The following is a 24,734-nucleotide window of genomic DNA, read 5'->3' as shown; positions in this document are numbered from 1 at the left end:
TATGTACTTGAATTTAGTAGAAGTGCTGAACATTTGATGGGAATTAGGTATTTTGATGGATGGAGGTTTTGCTGAACAAAATTAATTCAGAGTCAGGAACTGTGATATTTATGCAACACTTGATTTTGTCATTAGTCCTCTCACTGATGTTTAGCTCATGTCCCTGACAGGCCTTTTTCAAAGACTCAGTGCTCCACTTTTTAAGTTGTTGCTTCTGTAGGAGTCAGTGGAATTCCTCCTGTGTTTAGCACTAAAAGCCTTTTGGCTGGATGAACACTTGAGGCACTTGCACTGTTTAACTGAGCCCCGTGTTAGATTCATGGGAGCTGCTTCCAGTTGCTAAAGGACCAAATGAAGATTTAATTGTAGCTGAAACCTGAGCTCCTCTGTGAGTCACCTCAGCAGAAAGCAAAATAATTCATCTGTGTTGTGTCAGAACTGTACGTGTGCACCATCTGGCTTGATGGTGTATTCAGGGAAGCTGTGTGTGTGACTTCTAAAATATTTCCTTTTCTTTCCACAAACCTTTAATCTTGATTCTTTTTCTAAATGTGCTCTAAAACACTGGACACTGAACATCCCCAAAGGGCTTCATTTTAGCTGTGATCCAGAGTGGCCTCTCTCAGTTTGTGACCAGAAATCAGCAGAAAAGTACATACAAACAGTGCTTATTGTCCTTTCACCTTCTCTGCTTCCCTTCCAGAATCTTTCACACAACCTTTTCTCATTAGATTTGTTAAACATTTGCATCGACATGAAGAGAAATGAATGTTTGTTTGTTGGCAGACACCACACCACATCCTGACAATGAATTGGGCCAGTAACCAGCACTGTATGAAAAGGGAAGCTGAATCCAGCACTTCCATGAACATTTCTTTGCAGCCTTATTACAGCCCCTGTTTTTTACCAGACTGGCCAGTGTAACACTGGATTGCAGTGAGCCTTTTGTGTCTGTTCTATCTGGCAGCAGTATTTTAACTGGCCTGGAAACTCCTTTTGCAAAGAGAATTATCTGTCCCACTTCACAGGGAACTGTGATTTGGAATATTGAGATCTGGTATCAGCTTTGTTAACTATGCAGGGGCAAACAATTATGCTTTTGGAAAAAATTACCTGTAGCATATTCAGCATATCAGATGGGATCTTAAATACTACTGACTTCCTTTTTCTTTTTTTTCATATACCTTCTGCTAGTCAGTTTTAGAATACTTGCAATTTTACAGCAGGTTTTTTTCTTTGGTGGTTACTTCAGTATTTCTGAAGACTGGAATTTTTTTGGGGGGTGACAGTGCTGGCTTATTGTTCTTTTTATAACCTATTTCCCAGTGTGGGTAACTGCTTGTAAACTAAATATTTAACATGTTGCTGTGATGAATTATTTCCACTGCTTCAGGCACATAATTAAACAAATAAAACCTGGAGTTCCATTTTCAGCACCTCAGCTTTATGCCTATTTACAGCTGGCTTTATCCTTGTTTAAAACTGCCAATGAAGTAGTAGCCCTAAAATATATTGTTAAACTGTGACATCAGTAAGCATTCTTCATTTATACTGTTGTGTCCTGTTTCATGCCTAATTTGCATTTTTAAACTCTTTTTCCCCTGAGTATATGCTGATGTCTTTAAGTGGCATTTGTTTCTTTCTGTTTGAAAATCACTGAGTGCTATTTATCCTTCCTCCTGCTCCCCCTAAATTTGTAAGCACTATTTTCACAACAGAATTCATGTGGATGCAGCCAAATTGTTCTCTAGTTTTTTCCAATATTCTTCTTTCCTACGTGTTCCACATCAGTGATGGCTCTCACCTCATTCCGCCAGGGTTTTTCAGTAGCTGTGGAGTGTTTTCCCTGTTTCAGAGGAATGGGACACCCAAGAGAGGCTGTGAAAGGCAGGTGACCATTTACAGGCTGTAATTTTAATGTCCTGTGCTCTGACAAACATTTCACTGTGCTGCAGGAAAACAGAGGAACTGAAAACCTCGTATGCAAAATCTGCAGGTAGTTGCCCTCTTTATAAAAAGACAAGGCTGAGCTTTTTAATGATTAAGAGTCTTGGGGGAATTTATTTTTCTACCCTCGTGGTTTATTTATGGACCTGCTATTTGCATCTTTGTTTATGCTTTTTGGAAAAGAGACTATTTTTTATATTTTTATGTCCACTTGGTGTCTTTGTGGCCAACTCCATATAAAACCAAATAAAGCAGTAAGTCAGTGCTCTTTCTCTCATGTATTAAATAAACTCATTATATAAAACTCATATATGAATTATATAAAAGGGTTCCTGTGCATTTGTTTTAATTGAAATGACTTATCAGTATCACTTCCTTTACTTTAGACATCTTGTTTGGAATGATTGTTTTAGAAAATTGGTGGCAGAAGAGTGGTTATTTTTGCTAAAGGTGAATATTTGTTAGAACTAAATATTCTAGTTTGTTTCTGGAAGAGTTAAAACCAAAAATATCTGTGAAATCAAATGGGTATTTAAGTTGGCAGTAATGTGAAGGAGTGGGCCTGAAATTTTGGTAGCAGGAAAGGACAATTCACTTTGTATCATGCACCATCAGGCTTTTCTCAAAATTCAGCAGGGCCTTTGGGAAATGTTCACAGAATGGAAGAAAATGCATTTGGGGGAAGGCTAAAAGCTTAGAGGATAAAATCTGTGTGATTGTCCCTTACTCTGAACAATCACAGAGTGATCCTTGTACAAGGATCTTCCAATAAACGTTTTTTCCACCTCTCAGGGGCACTGACTTGTCCAGGAAGGATAATATCTGTATAACTGTACAGAGAACAGGTAAGCTGTGGTGAGGCTGCTCCTTTTCTTGAGTAATTGCTGTGAGCAATTTCTGGTGAGCCAGATTTTGGCAGATAACGTGGGTTATTCTGAAATGGCATTTTCTCCCATTGAGTCTATGTGAATCTAATCTCCTCTAAAGCCTCTTTATGCAATTTTGGTTTAGTGCTGTGTCCTTGATAAAGAATATTTATGGCCTGATTTTTACATCGTGATAAATTATGTTCTAGGACTAAACTCTGAAATGCAATTTGCTTAAAAAATAACAGTTCAGGCTCAGGACCTTTGATATTCTGTACCCTTCTTGTATTATTTGCTTCTGTCTTCCTTTCTTCTGCTTTTTGACTGCATCTTTACAACTGCCATCTGTAATCCTCTTTTAAACTCCTATTTTAAGTTTTCCTTTTGTTATTTTCTGTTGGCTTTGAACCTCTTCTCATGCATTGAGACTAAAAAGCAAAAAAATACATCCTTAAGCTCAGGGTGACCTATTATCCCATATTGTTTCCCATTAATTTCTTCCTTATTGTTTCAATGCTAAAGCTTTTAAATAATAAATTTAGTAAGATAAATCAGCATGTTTTTCAATAATTTTATTTCAGAAGTTGTGGGGTTTTTTATAAAATTAACTTTTTAAACGAACAAGATAAAACTCAACAGCAAAAATGTTCTTTAAACATTGCTGTTTCAAACAAATAGTGCCATGGAATAGCTGATTTAGGAGCACTGTGAAGCTTCAGCAAAATTATAAGGAACTTAAATAATAGGAAGCATTTGAGCTATCTCTTTAGATATATATATATATATATATATATAAAATATATTCTATAATATATATAATATAATATAATATATATATAATATATATATAATTTATTATATAATATATATATAATATGGAGATTGTCTGTATTAACAACCAGGAGCCAGAAAGGAGATTCAGAGCTGCTCCTTTCTCTGAGTTACCTGGGATCTCCCAATCATATGAGGAGAGTGTGAAAATGGCTTTGCTACTGAAAAAGAAGCAAACAACCCCAAATTTCAATCCTATAGATTTTATTCTATGAGGTCTGGCAGATGTACATGGAGAGGAAAAAAAAAGAAATGCACCTGAGAGTGTCTCCTTAAACCAGCAGATGAGGCTGTTTCCTATTTTATCTATTTTGCAACACTAAACCCCTGGGAACCTGTAACTGCAATTAAATGCCTGTCTCCAGGTATGATTTGGTAAATGTAAATGCCTCCCCGCCTTTTTTTTTTCCACAAATTCTTAGGTTCAGAACCAGCTATCAAGTGGATCATCAAAGAATATCTTTTTAATCTATAAATTCAGATGGATTTGTATCTTCCAAGGTGCCAAGTTTGGGGTGAGAAGGGGCTTCACTGCTTTTTGGGCCTGATTCTGTTTTAGTAAATGTAGAACTTAATCTAGAATTTGTGCTCACTCAATCATCTTAAATTTAATTCCTTGCAAAAAAGCTTGAGAGTTCTCTGTGTGTGTATGTGTATATATATATATTGCAGTATATTTATCCTTCTGTCACTGTTAGGAATAGTTCTTCTTTTCCAAGCAACTTGGATTTTTCTTTTTCCTGGAAATCTGCTGGAAAGTTGTGACATGAAACAGAAGCATAAATATGAATAATAAGTATACAAGTGAGACACCATCATAAAGTTTTTTATTGCGATGGATATTGCACTTGGTTTTGGCAGATGATCAGTCAGAGAGGTCTCATAATCACTTGTTAAGTATCCACTTTGTTCCACCTTAATCAAGAGAGTTGTAGATTGTCACCTTTGAAATAGCTGTTTAAAATCAATAAAGTTTAGTGGAATATTTTATCACTGATCCTCTGATGACGCAGTTTCTTCAATTCTCTTTTATAACCTGGGTAGATGGAGCAGTGAGGGCACGGGAGAACTCAAATGGATGTGGTTTTCTGGGGGAGAAAGGAAAAAACAACCCAAACCCCCCTGCCAGTAACAGCTCCTGCACTGCTGAATGAGCCATAATTCTCTCTCCTAAAACATTTCCTCACTGTGCTCTCTGCTGCTTTTCCAGAGCACACCCAGCGCTATCAGTTCCTTCTGTGTTTTCTCCTTTCCTTGGAAGGGCCCGGTGTGTTTGCCCTGCCAGGAGGTTCTGAGCTGCTCAAAGTGCAGTTTCATAATCAGCTTAACGTGCTCTGAGAGGGAGCTGGCAGCAGAGTGGCAAATCCTGCGCTCCCCGACGCCGTGGGATGTGTTCCCATCCCTCCTCCAGTGACTCGTGTGGCTGTGCTGTGTGTCACGCTGCTCTGCTGAGTCAACTAAACCATTTTTTGGGGAAAAAAAAATCCCACCAGAGAAAACTCGACCATTCATTTGATGAATAATCTGCTCTAAGGTGACTCATGGGTGTCTGTGTGTCAAGGGCAATGTGTGAGAGAGACATGGGAATATATGGCCAGATTTGGAATGGAGAACAAGATCCCCCTTTTGAGATTCCATAATGTTTATATTGCTGTCTCTGCTTGGGAAATGCATTGCATTGTGTTTATGTATTGAAGATGACAGATAATGTGAGGCTTAGAATTTGAGATTTGCTATTTATCAGTTCTCCTTATTGATATCAATCACAACAATTCCAGTAAATTGGGTTCTTCAAGGGAGCTGGTAAGGGGGAACATTAAATTTTATGATGCCATTTGCATACTGAGATCACTCCAAAATTATTAACACTACAGTCAATAAAATGTAGCAGGTATGAATTGAAGGATCTCTGTCAGTGAAAGTATTCGATAGCTGTGCCAAGGAACATAAATCTGAATTTCTCAGTAAGTACAAAAGACACTGACACACAGTGTGTCTGTACCAGTCTATACATTGCTGTTTGGTGTTTCCCATCTATTACAGTTCCTGGGTATAAACTGAAATGTTAACATGTGACCATTTTACGCCAATTAGCAATTTATCTTCAGCAGACCTTGTACTCAGTGGACTAAAAGTTCTAATGGGGAAGGTTCCAAGGTTTCCTGTGGAAGTATTGCCAGATTATGGTGGTTTGGCTGAAAACCAGGGTAATCTATGTGTCCTTTCCCTGTTTGAAGAGGTTCACACAGGTTCACTTGAGTCAAAAAGAAGCTGAACGCTGTCCTTTAACCATTAACAGCTCCAAGGGCTGGGCACAAGGCTGGGGTGTATTTGTGACAGGACACAATGAAGTGTTTTCCCAGGGACCAAGAGGTGTTTGGTGGTGAGCAAGTGAGTTCTGCCCAGGCTACAGAACTGCTCTGCTTTCCCCTCTTTATGGAAAGAGTATTTTGGTTTTTAATTGCTGGTTTGTCCTTTAGTACAAGGCAAGACCTAAAAGCTCTTTATCCCTTCATCTTTCCTCCCTTGCCCGCAGATTAGGGGCTGTAAGAACAGACTTTAAGGAGGTGCTTGAATGGGGTTGATCTTGTTCCTTTCTGCCTGGATACCCTGTCAAAGCTAGTAGGATTTCACCACAGTCCTTTGCTTTAACGACATCCTACAGTTTATCTTCTTTTCTATATATATTCTCCTATCAATCAAAAGAAAATCACCAGAACACTGTTTTTCATTTGTTTGTATTTTGGGTCATGTCCCACTGGTAAATAGTTGTTTTTCTTTTCAATAGAGGCCTCCTGTGTACAGGAAATGTTTTTTAATTGTCTATGTGTAAAAAATGTCTGTCCTGCAAATTCTTTGGAGTTAGATTTACAGTACTGAGTTCTTTATGCTGTGTTTATAACTCCCTCAGACTGTGTGCAGCAATTAAAGTTCTTGGTAGTTATAATGTCTGTTTATCCATATCTGTGGGAAGTTTGTGCAAGCTCTTACCTGCTAACAACATAGACGTGGCTTTATCTTTATTTACGTAAAGTCACCGTGTTATTTACAGCCTTATTCCTGAACACATGACTTCCTTTATTTCTACAATATTTTATTGTGATTTAAAGCAACACATATGCTTTCTAAAAAGCCACCAATGACACACTCCAGTCCTATTCCAATCTTTTTTCCTTTTTAGGGTCAGTGATTCTCAGTCAGTGTGAGATATGAAATGACAGAGCACGAAATTTCCTGCACTTATAGTGTGTGTGAAATTATGTAGAAAAACTAGGGATTCAAGAAATAACAGTGGCAAGGAGCAGTTGTGTTATCCTGATATGAGGAAAAAACCAGAGCTTGAAAATTCGAATGATGTGAGTTACGTAAGTATATTCCGTTTCTGCTAGTCTGAGTATAAAAGAAATAAAATAATAAAAGAAACTCAGTCCTATTTAAACATAATTCTATCTTTTGAAACTGAAAATAGTGTAGTAGTTTAAAACACACAGTAATAGTATTTTGTAGCACAATTTCGCTGTGGTATTATCAAGGCCATTTAATATTTTTGGACTCGTTGCCTTGAATTTGTGATTTTTAAACCTGATTTCTCCAGGCAGATGTTTCTAGGTCACAGGATAGAATCTTTTGTGCCATGATTACTCTTTTCATAAAGAACAAAATATCCTTTCTTTTATATAGAAGTCTTTCATTTTAGGAACCAGGAGAACTAAGATGTACCTATTATAGCAAAAATCCTTCTCATAAGCTTACAAGGCCTTTGTATTATTGGCACCCAATTTTATCATGAGTCTCAGGTAATGCTTTTTTTCCCACTCAGTCGATTTAATGAACTTTTTATAGCAAAGAACGTTAACATTAAATACTTGCCTGATACTTTTTTTTTCCTCCTCAAAGTGAATAAGTGAACTGTGGACACAATTTCATCCTCATTCCCTGGTGAATTTACAAACTGCAAAAGATGGCAAATGAGAGAGTCCAGTGTTGATGGCTTCCTACTACCAAAGTACCCTGAGGAACAGGGATTGTGCCATAAAGCACAATTCAGTTACAGCACTCTGAGGAAAAGAGATTTCAGGCCTGGGGTGCTCTTCCAACTCCTTCACGTGACATCAAAACAAGAACTGCTGAGGGGATGAAGTGGGGGCTGGAGAACTGAAGGTACTCTGATATTATGCATTCTTGCTGCAGTTTTAAACTCCTTTATTTAGACACTGAAATATGTTTCCTGTACACACAGGATACCTGGCCATCTGCTGAGATCCCCAGGTGCATTTTGCAGGTCACTGAGCTCTCTGCTGGCAGAGCTCAAGGCCCCTAATTAAAACTCATCCAGGTTCTGTCCACACCAGCTGTAGTTACACCCCCTGACAGGGGAACTCCAGTTCAGCAATCCCTGAACGTCATTAATGGCACCAAAGCCTCTGATACTTCAGTCCAAGCCTGTTGTAGATAATGCCTGAAATGGGTAATAAGAGCTGATAACGCAGGGAGAAATACCAGATGTTAAACAGGCTTTTGTCCCTCCAGGTTTAAGTTTCACCAGTGTATTTCCAGAGCACCACTCAAATTGCCCAAGTGGTAGTTCTGCACCTTGGAATGCTGGAGGAAAAGGTGCCCTGCTAGAGAAGGAGAATTAAAACTGCGTGTCCTTAGTGCTGTTTACTCAAACCTCCATTTTATTTTTAACCCTGTAGGTGTGCATTTTTCAGAACTATAGAAGAACGTGCTATGCTAGAGTCCCTTTTAAAATTGAGACAAATTAGTTTTGCCATTGCAAGACAATACATTGGTATTATTTCCCTATATATTTCTCAATGTAAGCCTAATAAGTGTACTACTATTTTCCTGAAGTACAGTTATTTTTTAATGGAAGTATCATAAATACCACAGTCTAACAGTCCTGAGTGAAACTTCTTTATAACACTCTTAAAAGTCAGAATAGTATGGTTAATTCTCGTATTTTAGATATGCATTTCTAGTAATATAGCATAGGAAACTTTGCAAACACAGATGACAGAAACCTGCCTTAAAGAAATAATTGTCATTATTTTCATCTTTATCAAATGGCCAAAGGAGCAAGAATTCCTTTTTCATGTAGGCATCTATAGTATACTAAAAAAGGAAAAGTGATTATCAATTAGTTTGAGCACATATTTTGTTTAACCCCCATTTTTAAAGTGAAATTATGTTATGGATAATGTTTTCAAGTTACACCACACACATTAAAAAAATTTCAATGACTCATTGCAGATTTATGTAAGTTTTATTTTCAGCCTTCTAGGTGCATTTTCTCTCTCCATAAAAAAGGCACAGTTTACTTTGCTCTGACTTTCTTTTGAAAGGCTGCAGTAGAGAGTCAAGTTTAGGTACTATCCAAATTATACAAATGTTCATTATACAGAGGAAAGTTTCTGAGTGTTAATTACCTCCTTTTGTGCCAGCCTGGCCCCTGTCATGAAGAGCCTTGTGAGGAAGCAGGAAAGGAAAGGGGGAATTTCAGAGAGAGTTTAGGGATTGCTTTAAAATGGTCATTGAAGAGTAAGTTTCACTGCTTGTGGTCAAAACTCATAGTCATAAAAATTACTACATTAATGGTTCTGGAATTTAATCCTGTGCTTGTGATAGGGAGTTTTGATCTTTAGATTGTTTTTTATTTATCGTAAATCATGTATGTGCACATTTGTACTTGGGAAAACGGCTTAATGTTTGATTTTTTAGGAATGTTACACATATGTTCATCTTTCTGCTTGTAACATTGGGTGTTTGAATGACCTGGTGTATGGAGCACAAGGCTAATTAAACAGACACTGGACTGCAAGAGAAAATATCCATAAAATTCAAAACAGTGTAGCTGGAAACTGTAGCTGAGAAGACATTGGAAGGGACTGCCCAGGTGGATGGTGGAGTCACTGGGAGCGACTGGAGGTGCTTAAAGAAAGACTGGATGTGGCATTTAGTGTCGGGTTTACAGGGTGGTGACTGGTTGTAATTTGGACTTGATGGTCTTGGAGGTCTTTTCCAGCCTAATTGATTCTGTGAAACGCAATCCCAGATGGATCAAAACCTCGCCTATTTTGGGTGCTGGACTATGCTCAGAGCCTCTGCTGTGAACTCAAGTTCCACACAGCGAGGATGTTACACGGGCTCCCCACAGCGCAGAACACAGCGACGTGGAAGGGACCCATCGGGATCAGAGTCCAACTCCTGGACACCCCAAAATCCCACCCTGGCCCTGAGAGATTGTCCAAACTCCCCTGGAGCTCTGTCATCCCTGGGGCTGTGACCGAGGGGAGCCTGTCCAGGGCCCGGCCCCGCTCTGGGAGGGTTCCTGACAGAGATGAGCTCTCTCCTCAGTCTCCTTTTCTCCAAGCTGAACAAACCAAGTGCCCCCAGCTGCTCCTCATAAGGCTCCCCTCCCGATCCTTCTGCATCCTTATGGCCTCCTTTGGATGCTCTCTAACAGCTTAATTCCTTTTTTTTTATATAGTGTCGTGCCCAAAACTCCACACTGGACTGCAGACGAGGCCATTGCAGAGCAGAGCGGGACCATCCCCTCCTTTGAGCGGCCCTCCCCGGAGGCAGGAGACGCTTTTTGGCCGCCGGTTGTGCCCGGGCGGCGCCTGAGGGCTCCCGCCGCCCTCAGCAGCGCTGCCCGGCCCCGCCATGGCGGCGGCGGCGCTGCCCGGCTCCAAGATGGCGGCGCGGCGGGCGGGACTTCCCGCGGCTGAGGGCGGGCGGCGCAGCCGCGATGGTGGCGGCGTGAGGCGGCGGGGCCGGCGGCATCTCTGCCCTCCGCGCGGCCCGGGCCGGGCATGGAAGTGGAGAAGATGGATGAGAATGAATGGAAGTACCACGGGGAAGGCAACCAGAGCCTCGTCGTCTCACACTGCCAGGTACGGGGGAGCTCCAACCCGGGCCCGGGTGAGGGGGGCGGCTCGGCGGGAGCGGCCGCTCGGCCCCGCCGCCCGCCCTCGCTGCTTTCTCTCCCGGAGGAGTTTTGTGTGTCGGGGAGATCGGGCCCGTCCCGTGGGGAGGATGAGCGGGCGTTTCCCGGGTCCGCCGTCACGGCCAGTGCGGATGGCAGGGAGAGCAGCCCATGGCCGGGCAGCTGCCGCCTGGAGATGGGAGCTGTGAGGAAAAGTGCGAAAAATTCACCTTTTCCATCATCGTTCCGGTGTGGGTGATGTGACAGGAGAAAGCGAAATGCTGAAGGTGTCTTTTTCGCTTTGACACCGACTCTGGCTCTGTGAGGAGTTTGAGCACTCGCTGCAGTGCTGGGCCGGGCTCACGGCTCTAATTTAGGTTTTTGGCTTTGCCACAGAAACGGGTGCGATGTGACCTCCACGGTCAATTCATCCCCGTTCTCCCATCTACCTGTTGGTCCGATTTTTGTTGATTTTTTTTTCCTCCTTTTTGTTTGTTTGGGGTTATTTTGGGTGGGGGCGAGGGCACGGGGGACGGAGGTGTATTTTATTAAAAAATTACAGTAAAATAGCTTCAGCAGTAACTAAAGTAGTAGTTAAAGCAGTAGAATAGTATTTTATTTAAAAATCCCAAACAAATAGATTCAGCAGTAGTTAAAGCAGTAAAGATTAAACAAAGTTGAATCCCATCAAACAGATCCTGTGTCAGTTTATGCTGACAGTGTATTCGTGCCCTCCCTGCGTGTGCATTATTTACTTAATATATTGGGATATATGCCCTTTAAAGGAGTTTATTCCTTTTCTTTAAAAGTGGCTGTTTTTGTGCTTTAAAGATGTATTCGTATTTCAGTTTAAAAGCTGGTATGGATTTGCCACAGAACGTTCTTGATGATTCATAGATCAAAACTCAGCGAAGCCAGAATGATGAAATGTAGGATTTTTGTAGGAAAAGATCTATAACAAGAATTGAATCTTGAGAAGAATTTTCTCAAATTATGTCTAAATGAATGACTGAAAATATTGTATTATTTTAATGTCTGTTTTTTGTATGATAAGTATGAATTAGTTGTAAAATATTAACAAAAAACAAACATGAGAAAATGCTAAAAATCTTGTGGTGCTCTCCAGGCTTTAGGAGGGGCACTTCTGTGGCTCTAGCTTTTTCCCCTTCTTTTTCTTTATATCAAAAACCATTTAAAAGCTATTTTTGGTGCAAGAAGAACGTGAATGATTTTGTTTCCTGTTACATTTTAGCTTTGAAAAAGGCAGTGTAGAAACTACTCAGTCACTGGATGACGGGAATCGGGGATAAATAATGGATTATTAGTGATGTAATTGTGATTATCTTTAAAGATGTGGAAAGTGAGGAAGTCAGCCAGTGATTCAGAATAGCTGCTGAGCGTGCCAGTTCTGTTTTTAACAAGATGCTAAAACTTTTAAGATCGAATGAAAGTGAAATAGATACAATTTTACCTCTATAGACAACTTTGAAACACTAAAGCTTACAGTTTAGATCTTTGTGTCTACTGATGGCAAAGTCTGGTAAACTTGAAACCTATAAATACTATTTAAATGTTAATTGTAACTTTGTGCCTCTTACGAACAGGACATGCTTGCACCATTAATCATCGTTCTCGTGATCTGGTGTTAAGTTATTCTCAGGTTTGTGTGAAGGATCAGCAGCACAGCTAAGACATTCTGAGTGTCCCAGTTTCATTCTGTGGCTTCCCAGTTCACATTTTGTGTGGATCAGTTCCAGAGGAAGGGGTCGGGGTTTGGTGGGGGTGGGAGGGACGTGAAGGGATGCTCAGGTACAGGTGAGAGGCCAGACTGGAACTGTGCATGTGCTTGTTGTTTCCATGTTCTGCTGTGCAGTGGTGTTTTGAAATGTGGAGAGAAAGCTGCTCCCTACCTCTCTGAGTCTCTTCCTTGCTTTTGGAAAATTTGAGAAGTTTTATTTTTTAAACTACAACACAAAAGCGAATCTCTGTTTTTCTGGAGAGGAGGGCATGAGCTGCTTTGCCTCTCACGAATGAGGTCTGGGGTGTTGTGTTTGAACTGCTCTCTGCTCCTTGGAGCACTGATAGCAGCCCTGTGCAAGGCCGTGTGTGCAGCACCCAGGGCGTGTGGGCTGGGGTGGGCAGCCTGGCTGGACACTCCTGTTCCTGTTCCTGGGGATGGACAGGAAGGGCTGCAAGGCCTGTGTCATCACACGGTGCTCCCCTGTGTTTGAGGCTCTGCTTATGTCCTGGGCTTGCTCCATTCCCTGCAGGTTGCCCTTTAAGACATGAATGTAACGCATTGTTAATCCAGTACAGTAGCAAATTAAAAAGTTGGTCATGGAAAAATCACATGCCCAACAAAGAGCTCTGCTGGCAGTGAGCTGATAAGCGCTGGACACAGGCGACACAGCCTCTCTCCCAGTGTGTCCAGACAAAGCTTTGTCTGCCAGTGGATGCTGGCACCCTATGGAATGTGCTCCGTTGTTTCCATGAAAGTGCTGTCAGTGCTTGCTGGGCTTTTTCCTCTCGCTGGTTATTAATCCTGCAGGATGTAACAGTGGCAGGACTCTCGCTGTGTGCTGAAATCACTGCAAGTGCATCTCTGTTCCTTATCCCTCCAGTGCTGGATAAGGCTCCCAAGGCATGGCATGGGCTACTCACCACGTCTCTTCTTACAGTGGTGGTTTTATAGAGTTACTTTAATTAGTTTGGCAGCATTTAGACAGTGATGTGGTGAATAAAGATGGAATGCCTGCCGAGCATTTCCAGTTCCCATTGTTATCACCAGAGCTCTGTGCTTGGTTGCTTGATGAGCACTCAAACTTCTGCTTTCATGACTTTTTAAACTTTCAGTTCTGGAGAATCTAAAGTTCCAGGGATGTACAGAACTATGCTACAAATGTCTCTTGTGATCAAGCTTTTCCTTTTGGTTTTTATTGAAGCTGTGAATGAATTAATCCAAATTGAAACGGAATTGTGGTTGAAAGGCCTTTGTGAAGTCTTGCAGTCTGCTGAAGTGCTGGAATGATCAGACAACTTTCCTACTCATCATTCTAGTGTGAAATACAGCTGGGAGCTCTGAGGTGTTGGTGAGACATTTGTGCTGCAGGACAGATGCAGATACAGCTCCACAAATCCCCAGCCAAGCACCATCACAGCCAAACCAGGTGGTTTAGAAAGGAGGTTTCTTTTTCCAGGAGTTTTTAGTGGAGAGTTGCTCCTTCTGCTTCAAATTTGGCTTCAGAAGGAGAGCTAAGCAGTGCTTTCCCTCCTCTTCCTACTCATGAGCATAGAGAGGGTTCAGAGGAGCTGCTGCAGAACAGTTATCTCCTGGTAAGCTGTTGTGTCTTTCTGCAGCACAGCTCCTTAACTTTTTAGAAGTGAACTGGAAATCCTCCTTTGGAGTTCTGCACTTTAATCAGTTGTTTGCTCTTATGGGACACTTAACACTTCATTTCAAAAGGCTTCAGCAGATGTTTGTAGCAATAGTGTAAGCAGCTCTAGGAATAATAACTTGGATTTCCTTCTGCTGTTGAAACATGTGCTTGTAGTCTGCAGAAGTTGCTTTATGACATGGAGCGTACATTCCTCCTGGCCTCTGTTTTACTTCTTGTGTGTTGACATATTGTGGTAACCAAAAGCCTCATTTTGAAATACATTTGAACATTCAACCTGTGTTTCAGGGTGAATATGGGGAAGTGGAAAATAGGAGGGGTTTTTTTTTTCCCAGCTTGGTTTTTATTTGGTGAGATGGTCTAGAACAACCTTGGCATGTGCTGGCAAAAGGTTGTGGTTTATGGCTTCAGACGCCTGGATTGTTAGTGCTCACCCACTTAATATCTTGGAATGTTTGCAGCTCCAGCAGATATCTTTGGGTTTTGGTACAGGACTTTAGTAAATGCATAAACCATCTCCAGAGCATCTGTGGGCTTACAAGCAGGAACAGGGAAAGGAAGGGAGATGGAGAAGTGAAGTACGGCTGAGGAGTCTGGATGAGGGAGTCAAGCCAGGTCACCAAGCTCACAGAAGATTCTCAAAAGCAGTGCCTGTAGTAAACAATAATATCTCTCTTCCCTGTGATGTTTATTTTCCCTTCAAGACCTGTGGTAGAGATGGAGGATGTCCCAGTGCTGCTTTTATCCTTCCCAATCCTTGTGCTGACTGCACAGGGGACTGCAGGGAGCAGAGGTGCAGGGGAGGGGGTACTTTGTGTTTTAGCAGCAATTTTCACTTTTTTCTCTGTTTTCACTGAGTCTGAGGCTGCTTCTGCTGGCACTCGCATTGTGATGGCTGCTTGGGAGGGAGAGGGATTCTGAAATAACTCTATGAGAAGGGGCTTTGTGTCAAATCAGGGGAGATAATTGTTGCTCATAATGCCTTTGCATTATCACATAGTTTTCCTGTGGCTGGTTAGTTGTTTTGTTTATAGCAATAATGACAAGTTCGGTTCTGTTGCAATAAACTCACTTGAGGAGAGGACAGGGTTGTATGTTTAAGCAGAAGGGTGTTGCTGAAAGAGTAGAAAGCTTCTGGTAGAACTGCCTTAATTATCTGCAGCTTTCCTCTGGTCTTGTTTGGCAGAAAGGGATGATGCTGAGCATTAATTTCTGTCTTGTTGAGAGGATCTTCTTAAGGTGCTTTTTCTGATGATGTCATTTTGTACAAGTCCCAAAACTTGTGTGGCCTGTTTCTTCTGTTGTTTTACTTCGTGGAGTTGCCTGAATCTGTTTTGTGCTATTAAAGTTTGTGTAAGTACTGACATCCCCCAAAATTCCAAGTTGTTCCTGAGAAATTCCAGGTCCCCGACTATAAAGCAATTTTTTTTTCAGTTGTGTTCTGTTTTCTGTTCGGCTGTGTTCTGATTTTTTTTTTCATTAATATCTATGAATGTCTTGATTTAATGAAAATATAGAACAGGCTGCTGAGTCCTTATTAAAGAATCTTCAGTTAGCTGTTCTTGTGGTTATAAATACAATAGATTATTATTAATGGCCTTCTCTTAATATTGCTCTGATTTAAAATATAGCCACATTCTGGTCTTTTGGTTCTTTTACAGAAAGATATTACCAGAAAAGGTAAAATGCAACTGTTGATGAATTTTATTTTGACTAATGTGAAAGGCATATTTTTGGTAAGACTTGATCTTAAACATTTTTGTTTCCTTGATGAGATTCTTCCATTTACATTACAAACCTGTGCTAATTCTTATTTCTGATGGATTTGAGAATCATGTAATGTAGGGAGGAGTTTTGTGTCTGTTTCTGTGGAATTTTCTGCCTCTTCTGTTTGTTTTTGTGTGTGGTGTTTTTTTAAATTTCATAGGGCATTTCTTTGACCTGGCTTCTCCACATTGTTTTTTTTTGGGGTGTGTGCATATCTCAGCAGTGTCTATCTCTAAACATTGTTTAACAAAACCCCCACACCTGCACCTTTTGCCTGCTTACACAAAAGCACAGGAAGACAGCTTGATGACTGAAGGTAATCCTCCTTCTTTCTTAGTCATTCCTTTTGATTTTTTAAAATTTTATTTACTTACTATAAACAAGTAGAGGAGCTTGTGCCCAAACTGACTGAAGCAGCTATGAGAACCAGCTGAAAAAGCCAAGAATGTGATCAGGGTGTGTCAGGAGTGAAACAGGAGGAAGATGCCTGTCTTGCTGTGAACAACAGTGAAGTTTGTAGAGGGCAATCACCAGTTTGAGTTGGAATTTGGGAACCTTTGTGACACCTGGATTAAACTGTAGGATTCCTTGCACTGACCTTGGCTAATTGATATTTAGATACACATCTATGGTCAGTGGATGGAAAAACAGTTTTGTATTTGTTTGCGTTTATTTCTTTGGTTAAACAGGTACCACTGTGACTGTGGGTGCCATAACTAATTGGACTAGCTTGAGTACAATCCACAAAGGTTTTACTATAAACAAAGAATTAAAAGTTGGAAGTACTTCCAATTCTGTGAATAAGCTATGAAGCTTTTTATTGACACACACTTCCCCCAAGTTATTAGGTTGAGTCAACATCAAGGAATTTTAATTCTTTATCAAGATTTCAGTTCCATGTTGTACCAGTAGTTAAATTTAAAATTTTCTTGTTTACTGGTTTCAGCACTGAAAGGATGCTGTGAATGCAGAGCAGTTCAGTGTCTGCCAGGATGTGAAAGGGAAGGTGGCACTGGGTATCAGGGCTGAATGTAGAGGGGAGGGAGAGCAGAAAGACAACAATTAAAACTTTTCTTATATGAGTGCCTTGAGTTTTGTAGCTGCAGATGGGAAAGCACGGCCTGTGTGTGGCTGGAGCTGGGAGACAGAAGCTCTGTGGTCTAACACTAATCCCACATGGCAGGAATCATTTAACTGCAGCAGCAGCACCTCTCTCCTCCCTGCACAATACTTGTTTCAGAGGTGCTATCTTTTGCTGATAATGAGTGTTGGAGCAGACTTGTCTTTTGGTGACCTTCTTTGGAAATTCAAACCCTACTTTGGGTCTGTTTTTTTCTTTTTTGAGTGACTTTTGAGAATGCTGAAGGCGATATGCAGTGAGAGTGTAAAACAAATCCCAGCTTTGCAGTCAAGCTCAGGAGGTCATTAGCCTCGATTAAAAATGATCCTGGTTTTAAGCTGGTTGGGTTCAGTGCTAGCTCAAACTCGAATGAGTTCCTTTTGCAGTTGATCTCAAGCTTTTGTCTTAAAAAGGTTTTATTTGTGTGTGTTAGGAGTGTTTGTGGTGCAGTTTCTGTGCCTTTCCTGTGCTGCTCCTGTATCTGACAGTGGCCGTGGGTTGGTTGGGTTGGATGAAGCAGCCTGGCTGACCCAAAGCTGTGCAGGAGGCTCAGTCTAAGAGCCTGCTGTATTCACTCTTTCTGTTCTTCCTCCCTCCCAGCTTCTCAGGGCCTGGGCCTTTTGCTTGGGGGATTTCTCTGTCATGGAATAAAGTGTCAGGGAGGTGTTCTGACCTCCTTGGACTCTCCTCCCTGAGCTGCTTTTACTCTGGGAAGAACAGAGTCACTGGATTCTGCATGAGCACAAGGCTGCTTCTGGCTGACTCGTTCTGGATGCTGAGAAATATTCACTTGTTCTGTCAGTTTAATTATTTAACTTCCTTCTAATCCCTCTTACTGTTTTGACTCTTTATTTCCTCCCCCCATTAACAATTTCCTGGAACGCCTGCTTTCCCCAACATAACATCAGATGACTTGGCAGCTTCATGCTGGCAAGTGCACGGTGCTGAGAGAGAGGGCTGTAGGGCAGCTTAAAGGGAAGAAGCTTAGGATGTGTTTTTGTGTTCTGATTGGTACAACTCACCTGTTTACAGATGGATGAGGTATTTGATATGCTTTTAAATGTTAAGGACCAGTTTTTCCTTATTTCACAGCAAGGACGTCAGGGCCATGTGCTACCCAGGCAGTGCTAATGCACGCTGGGTTTATTCAATGGGTTTATTCATCCTGCTCTCTCTCTGGTGTGTGTTTCCACCTCGGACCAGTGGGTGTATCACTTGATATCATTTCAGGTACTCTGATTAGCTGCTCTGGCTGAAGGGCAGACATTTCCTTTGCAGTCTTGCAGAATGCAGTCATTAAATTCTCTCAGAATTGGTACCATCTGTTATTGCAAGGCTATAGAAGCTTGGCTATAAAATGAAACCTGAGGGAATCTCATGGGAATCGAGATCATAACCAAGCAGAAAAAAAAATTGGAAAGAGCACCTGAAGTCTGATGCAAGCTGTGAGCTGTGTGCTAAAGAAAACAAGTATGGAGGGTTTGCTTTCAAATAATGGTTTGCCGTATTGAATGGTGTCAAGCCAGATGCTGTGCCTTCGAAATCCTTTATTCATGTTAAGAAATAAAACCATTGTTCTTCAAGGACTCCTGTGCTAAATAAAAGAGTATTGTTCCAATTTCTGAATGCTTCTTTGCACTATGTGTGAGCAATTGCTAAACTTCCTCCACACTGGCAGGAAATGTAGCTTTCCTCACTTTGTTTTGTGTGATCTTACCCACCTTGCGTAGAACAAAAATTATTTGGAAAACAATTGTGTATGATATAACCAGTATATTTCACTTAAAAGCTGCAGAATTTTCTAGTACTTGGTTTGTTTCCATCTCTTATTTACCTCACATTGCACAGACACTGACTTTGGATGAGGAGACCTTTAAAAATGTCATTTAAAAATGTCTTCCATGTGTTGAGTGTCATGAAGGTAAGCACTGGCTGAAGTGCCTGGGCAGTGTGGTGGGCAGGTTTCCACTGAGTTCTGTCATTTCTCAGAAGGGGGAATTCTCCCTGTCCTTGTCTTTTCTGAGATGTGAAGATAACTCTTCTTTGTCCATTTTTCTCCTTCCCAGAAGTTGCATTTTCTGAATAGAAAACCATTGTTTTCTATTCAAATCCCTCAAACTAGAATTGGAATTGAAGGGGTTGTGGGATGTAGATTTGAAATAAAAAAGTCAAAATAATTTTTGTTCATTGAGAAACACTGCGTGCAGCTGCAGTGTGCTACTGCAGGAATAGTTTAATATCAGCTAAACAATTCCACAGTTCATGTTGTTGTTCCCTTGGAACTGTCAATAACCAGTATTTTTATGTCACTGTGTTCACTTTGTCTCCCTCCCTTGGACTGAAAATTAGAATGTACTTTCTGGAGTGTCATTGCTGTAGGTTGTTGCAAGCCCACAATGATCAGGTAACACAGAATAATCAGTGGTGGCTCTGGCATCCTTAGAGAGCTGTGTTTGAGAAGTTCTTGGTAGCTCTTCGAGGTCAGCAAAACAGTGAATTAATTAACCAGTTATAGAGAATTTCAGAGCCTTTACAGACACTATTTTCTCTAAAAGTATTTGACTTTGTATCTTCCTCTCCTTTGGCAGTGGTTGGCGGTGGTGTGTGAAATTAGTTGCAAAAAATAGCAGAGTAAGAATTTAGAGATGATTTGTTACCAGTTTTTGAGAGTGTTTCACCCCATGTTTATAATAGGAAACATGTGACTTTTATATGCACAACTTTAAAAGAAAGATGGATTTTCTTACTCAGTTTCTGTATTGTGTGCCTTTTTAAGCAACAGATAGGTAACTTTGTCATGTAAAATTACAGATAGTACCTGCAAAAATACTGGTGAGTGTTTAGATGGCAGAATTTATGGGGTGGCGTGGGCTGAGGGCAGTGATGGGTGTGGGAAGGGGGTGCAGTTCCTTTTGGGAGTTAAAAAGTTGCTTCTTTTTAACAGAGTCCTGTTCTCTACCAGTGGATGTTGTATGTGTGAGCACAAGCTGGGAATCGGCGAGATGGAGATGTCAGAGCAGTGCTTTGCCTCCAGACAAAAGCAGTTAATGTGTGCTGCTTGAATAATAATAGAGTAATAACAAGTGACGTGAACCTGCTGATTTGGAAAAGGAGAAGCTGATGTTTCCCAGGCGTTGTGTTTGGACAGGCTGATTCGTTGTATTTTTGTACAGAAACTTATTTTAAACTCGCATTAGCAGAGGTAGTAAGACCAGAGGGAAAATGCACATCCTTCTGTATGTCGAAGCAATTTTACCAGCAGTTGAACTAATTTAATTTTTTCCTATTTCTTTCGCTGCCACCAACTCTTATCTAGATTTTTGTTACTAATGTAGCAAGAGCCCTGAAAAAAATCTCGGTGATGCAAACGAGGTTGTTCCCTGAAGGGGAATATCAAGATTATACATTTGCCCCAGTTGTGTTTAACTTCTAAAAACTCTCCAGTTCAGAAGGCCTGCATTTTATGACAGTGAGGTCATAGAATAAGGTCAATATCAAACACCATTTGTTTCTTTGTAAAAAAACAAATGTAAGCTTTTATCCTGGTTTCATAATGCCACTGCCTAATCCAAAGTACCTGGATTGATGCCACTCATATTTTGGCCGAGCTACCAGGGATTACTTTATTTTTCGAATTTTAGTAAGATTAATAAAATAGCTGTAGTAACTGCTGCGGAGAATAAAAATTCTCAGAGGTAAGCGTTAGGGACCGAGCCCAGGCCACTGTTTTTTCCCAGGACACATGAGGACAAGAGCTGTGTGTGCACATCCCGCTGGTTCTGTGATGCCACCGATTGTGAGCATTTTCACAGCTCCTTCTCTCCTTAGTGGCAATCCCTAACTCGGTTCTGCTCTAACCCAAACATTTGTTTGGTGATGAGGTGCTAAAGAAGCGTTTGCCTTTCTCGGTGGGGCTGTAAACTGCAGACTGCAAATGCTGTGGCTTGGGATGGAGCTCTCCGAGCCCCTCTGGTTACATCAGAGCTGGTGGATGTGTGCTCAGAGATGCAGGTTTGGTATCCTTGTTGCCAGTGTTTGTTTCAGATTTCCATAACAATTGGAAATGGTTGTTGTTGTAACCCTAGTCTGGTCCTGGAGCACTAAAAACATTGTTTTCTGCTGTCAAGCTGCTCTGCTCTCATGTGAGCGTTGTCCTTAAATTCCTTATTTGAGAGTAAGAGCAGTTGTATGTGATGTTCTGATGGGTTGGTTATTTTTAGTCTTTTGTCACTAAATGGAGACCGAACATATGCAGGGTTTAAAAATAATTGTAGAGAATTCTTCTTTTGAAATAATTATTTTTCTAACTTATCTTACATCAAAAGATATGAAGCCTTTTAATGTTTTATGTGTTACATTTGTCTACATCCATGCAGATTCTTTTTTTCCCCTTCTTGCAGGCTTGCAGCCTGCTTTTTTCCTCTTTTTATCTCTCTGGGACTGTTACCCAGCTAACCAAATTCTCTGATGGTGACAGTGCCTTGATGGAAGTGGTGCTGGGCACCTCTGTAAGCCTCTCCACTTGTGGAGAAGGAAATTTGGGCAGCATTAGGGTCTGGTTGATCTGATTCTCAAAGTGCAAAGGAGTAGTGACAACCCCTTCAGAGATCCATTCCTTTTGGGATCTGGGCCATTCTCCTACATGCTGATAGGTATGGCACATATTTGATGTTCAGTCTGTAAATATAAAATAAAATTGAAGGCATTTTAAGATAACTGGCAAAAAAACTCATGGCAACAACCACCCACAATATTTCCAAGTAAAGAATCAGCCAAGTGAATCAGAAATGCAATAGCATGAAAAATTTGGGCCAGTATTTTTGGTGGTGACACTTTTGAAGCAGTTGGCATCTGTGACATCTGATGGGTTAACCCTGGTGCTGTGGAGCTGGCACTGAAATGCACAGAGGGATGGATCTAGCTGGTAACTTGCCTCAAAATAGGAAAAAAGTGTTTTGAGATTTTCTTTTAAGTTTGGTTTTGGGGTGGGTTTTTGTTTGGTTTGTTGGTTTTGGTTTTTTTGTTTTTTTATTTCCTCTAATCCTCTAATAGTCCTACTAAAATGTAGTGTGGGCTGGCTGGTTTAAGTGCATCTGTGAAGTTTTGTTTGAACAGTGCCGTGTTTCCTTTTGACATATTTAGACCAGCAACACTTTCTTCTCTTGCCATATGTAATTTTGGTCATTTTGCCAAATCAGAAATGACTTGCTGATGATCAAATACTGTCCTGATTCCTGTGAGAGCAAATCAGATTTTCCAGAGCACTGGCTGGAATCTTGGCTGGGAACTGATTAAAAGATAAATACCTCCTCTAGCCTTGAAAGATTACGGAATCATGTTTCTGAAGGGATTAGAAGTGATAATCAGATCACTCCATCACTGATCCACTTACTTATGAATAATTAAAGCAGGAGATCCAAGTGGTTGAGGCACTGTAAGAGTAACACAGTCTGCACACAGAGCTGTCACCCATGTGTGGGGCATGGTGAGAGGAAGTGTCACCAGGGCTCTTGTCAAATCCAGGTGACCTCTCTGGGGGTGTCTCATTTGATGTTGGGACACTCATCTTCGAGGACAAATCAAATTAACAGCAAAGTGTCTTTTTGTGTGAGAGTGTTTTCCAGATGGGATTTATGGCGGCGTGAGACTTTTCACATCTGGAAGGGGCCTTGTCTGGGTTTCAGTGGCAATGTCTGAACCTGCACCTAGTTTTGTTATTGTTTTGGATGGCACGTTGTCATTACTTTTATTTGTTTCCTCTTTCTCTCCCTGTTAGTAATTAAAGATATCTGCAGCTCTCTCTCTCAGCCTGTGCAGAAACAGCTTTCAGCTCTGAAATATGGAATAGATCTGGTGCTGTCATGCTATATGAATTTTTTTAATGACAAATAATTTGGAAGGGAAAAAGCTTGGATTCCATAAACCTGAGGTGCAACTGGGACATTTTGTCTGCGTTGTCTTTGTCAGAGGATCTGGGTGTACTTATGTGGCAGTGCTTTAAATGGAATGTAATACTTTTTGTTGTGTCTTGGAAAGGCCCAAATGGAGACAGAGTGGCTGAGAGATAACTCTGGAAAAAAGCTGTTTATCTCAGCCTTCTGTGGTGCCAGGTACAATCCCCATTGTACCTGAACAGGCTGAACCACCTCAGTGGAAGTAAATATCTCTAGGGTCAGATATTTGGGCAGACCAGAGGCAGTGCTGTGTGTTGCCTTTTAACAGGTTTCTTAACACCGTGCCAGACTTTGATTTTAATATGTGAAGTCTCAACCTTTCTCAACTGTTACAGAACTGATAAAATTTGTAAAAATGACAAAAACTAGTGAGTTTTTCCTATGGTTTTAAGGTAAAACATTTGGAAACCTGCCGTATTTGTTCCTGTGTTATGCACTGACCCTGCAGCAGTTTATAAGTAGCAGGGTTAGTTTAAAGTCCAGCTGTGTACCTGCTGCTGGTAACTGATAAGATTCTCCTTAATAATTTGTAATGCTGTGCTAATATTGAAAGGTGGGGTAGGCCCTGTGTCTCTTTTGGGGAGCTTTGGTGCACAAATGCCGGGGTGTGGGTGTTGGTGGTTCCATGAGAGCTTTCCCAGGTTTTCAGAGCAGTGCTGTGAGCCAAGGGAGCATTTCCCTGGTGCCCTTGGTGGCTGGAGTGGCACTCGTTAAACCAATGGCAGAGCTGGCAGCAGACCTTGCTGTGTTTGATTTCAGCTGGCGTGTTTGATTTCAAGTGAAATAACCATTGAAAATGTGCTTTTCTGTGTTTTTTTTTTCTTTTCTTTTTTTTTCCTTTTCTTTTTTTTTTCTTTTTTTTTTCCTCTTTTCTTTTTTTTTTCTTTTTTTCCCCCCCTCCCCTTATTTTTTCAGAGAAGTAGATTGGGGAATCAGACAATTGTGCTGTTCATAAATGTTAATTAACTCTATTCTTTCGTATTTTCCTCCAGCGCTGTGTGGTGCTGCGGTTCCTCAAGTCCCCCCCCAACCAGAATAAGGTAAGATTTAAACATGTGCTGTTGCTGAATGCCCTTGGGTAAGCCAATAGCCAGTGTGAGGAGAAACCAGAACCCTGTGACAGGGCTGTGACTGGCAGCAGTGAGAGCAGATGCGTTTTGAAATGTGCCTGTGCTTCAGGGCTTTGGCAACAGGAGGAAATCCGAGGCTGTCTTGTGTAACCAGGCTGATGTGAGAGCTCAAACCAGGGGCTCTGTGTGGGGCAGGCTGTGAGGCTGCTCTGGGAATGTCCCATATCCACCTGTGGAGCCCAGGGATGCTGAGGAAGGAAGGGTTTTCCTGGTGGAACAGAACAGGAGCCACACAGATCTGATGTCCTGGTCAAAGTCTGCTGTTGGCCACCTGTTCAGGAGCTCAAAAGCCATGAACAAACACGTGAAGTGTTCACAGAATGCTCTGTCAGTGAGTGATTTCAGTGTTCTGTCTCTTACAAAAAGAACGTGGCAGGACACAATCTTCCAGTTGCTTTGATGGTACACTTCAGTTTTTCTGCTCGAGAGGGAGCTGAAGTGAGTTACTTTAGATTTATTTTAACAGGGATAAAAACTGATCAAAACCCAAAGGAGGAGCATAAACATAGCCATGGCTTGAGGTACAGCAACTCCTGAACCTCAGCCTGGTGGGGCACAGGGACAGGTGGTTCTGGTGAGGGAAACACAAAAAGCACTGGGGCTCTGCTGAGAACTGCTGTGTGCTTCTTTTTAGGAAAAAAAAACCAAGGCTGAATGGAAAAAGCATTCAGTTTAACAAGGGAGAAGCTGCCAAAGTAGAGGAAGGCAAAATTAGTGAACACAGCATATGTATCAGTTATTTGATGGTCTTTCTGCTACTATTTAATTTGAAAAAAGGTCTGGTAAAACCCAAGTA

The 24,734-nt window shown here is 41.3% G+C and overlaps 1 protein-coding gene across 2 annotated transcripts in view; it reads left to right on the top strand.

Annotated features, from left to right (window-relative positions):
* Positions 1-10,350: 10,350 nt before the first annotated feature.
* Positions 10,351-24,734, top strand: part of IPPK (inositol-pentakisphosphate 2-kinase) — a 29,890-nt gene continuing 15,506 nt past the window's right edge. The window contains exons 1-2 of one of the 2 annotated variants that reach the window (XM_063411856.1): positions 10,351-10,540; positions 23,801-23,848. In XM_063411856.1, coding sequence (XP_063267926.1) covers positions 10,460-10,540; positions 23,801-23,848 — 129 coding nt within the window. In that variant the 5' untranslated portion in view covers positions 10,351-10,459. Of the gene's footprint in view, positions 10,541-10,705; positions 10,788-23,800; positions 23,849-24,734 lie in introns of those variants that run through there. The other variant, XM_063411857.1, reaches the window with a different exon arrangement.

Source organism: Prinia subflava, chromosome 14 (genome assembly GCF_021018805.1).
Source record: "Prinia subflava isolate CZ2003 ecotype Zambia chromosome 14, Cam_Psub_1.2, whole genome shotgun sequence".
In the NCBI taxonomy this organism is placed as follows: Eukaryota; Metazoa; Chordata; class Aves; order Passeriformes; family Cisticolidae; genus Prinia; species Prinia subflava.
This window is presented reverse-complemented; position numbering and strand designations above follow the sequence as displayed.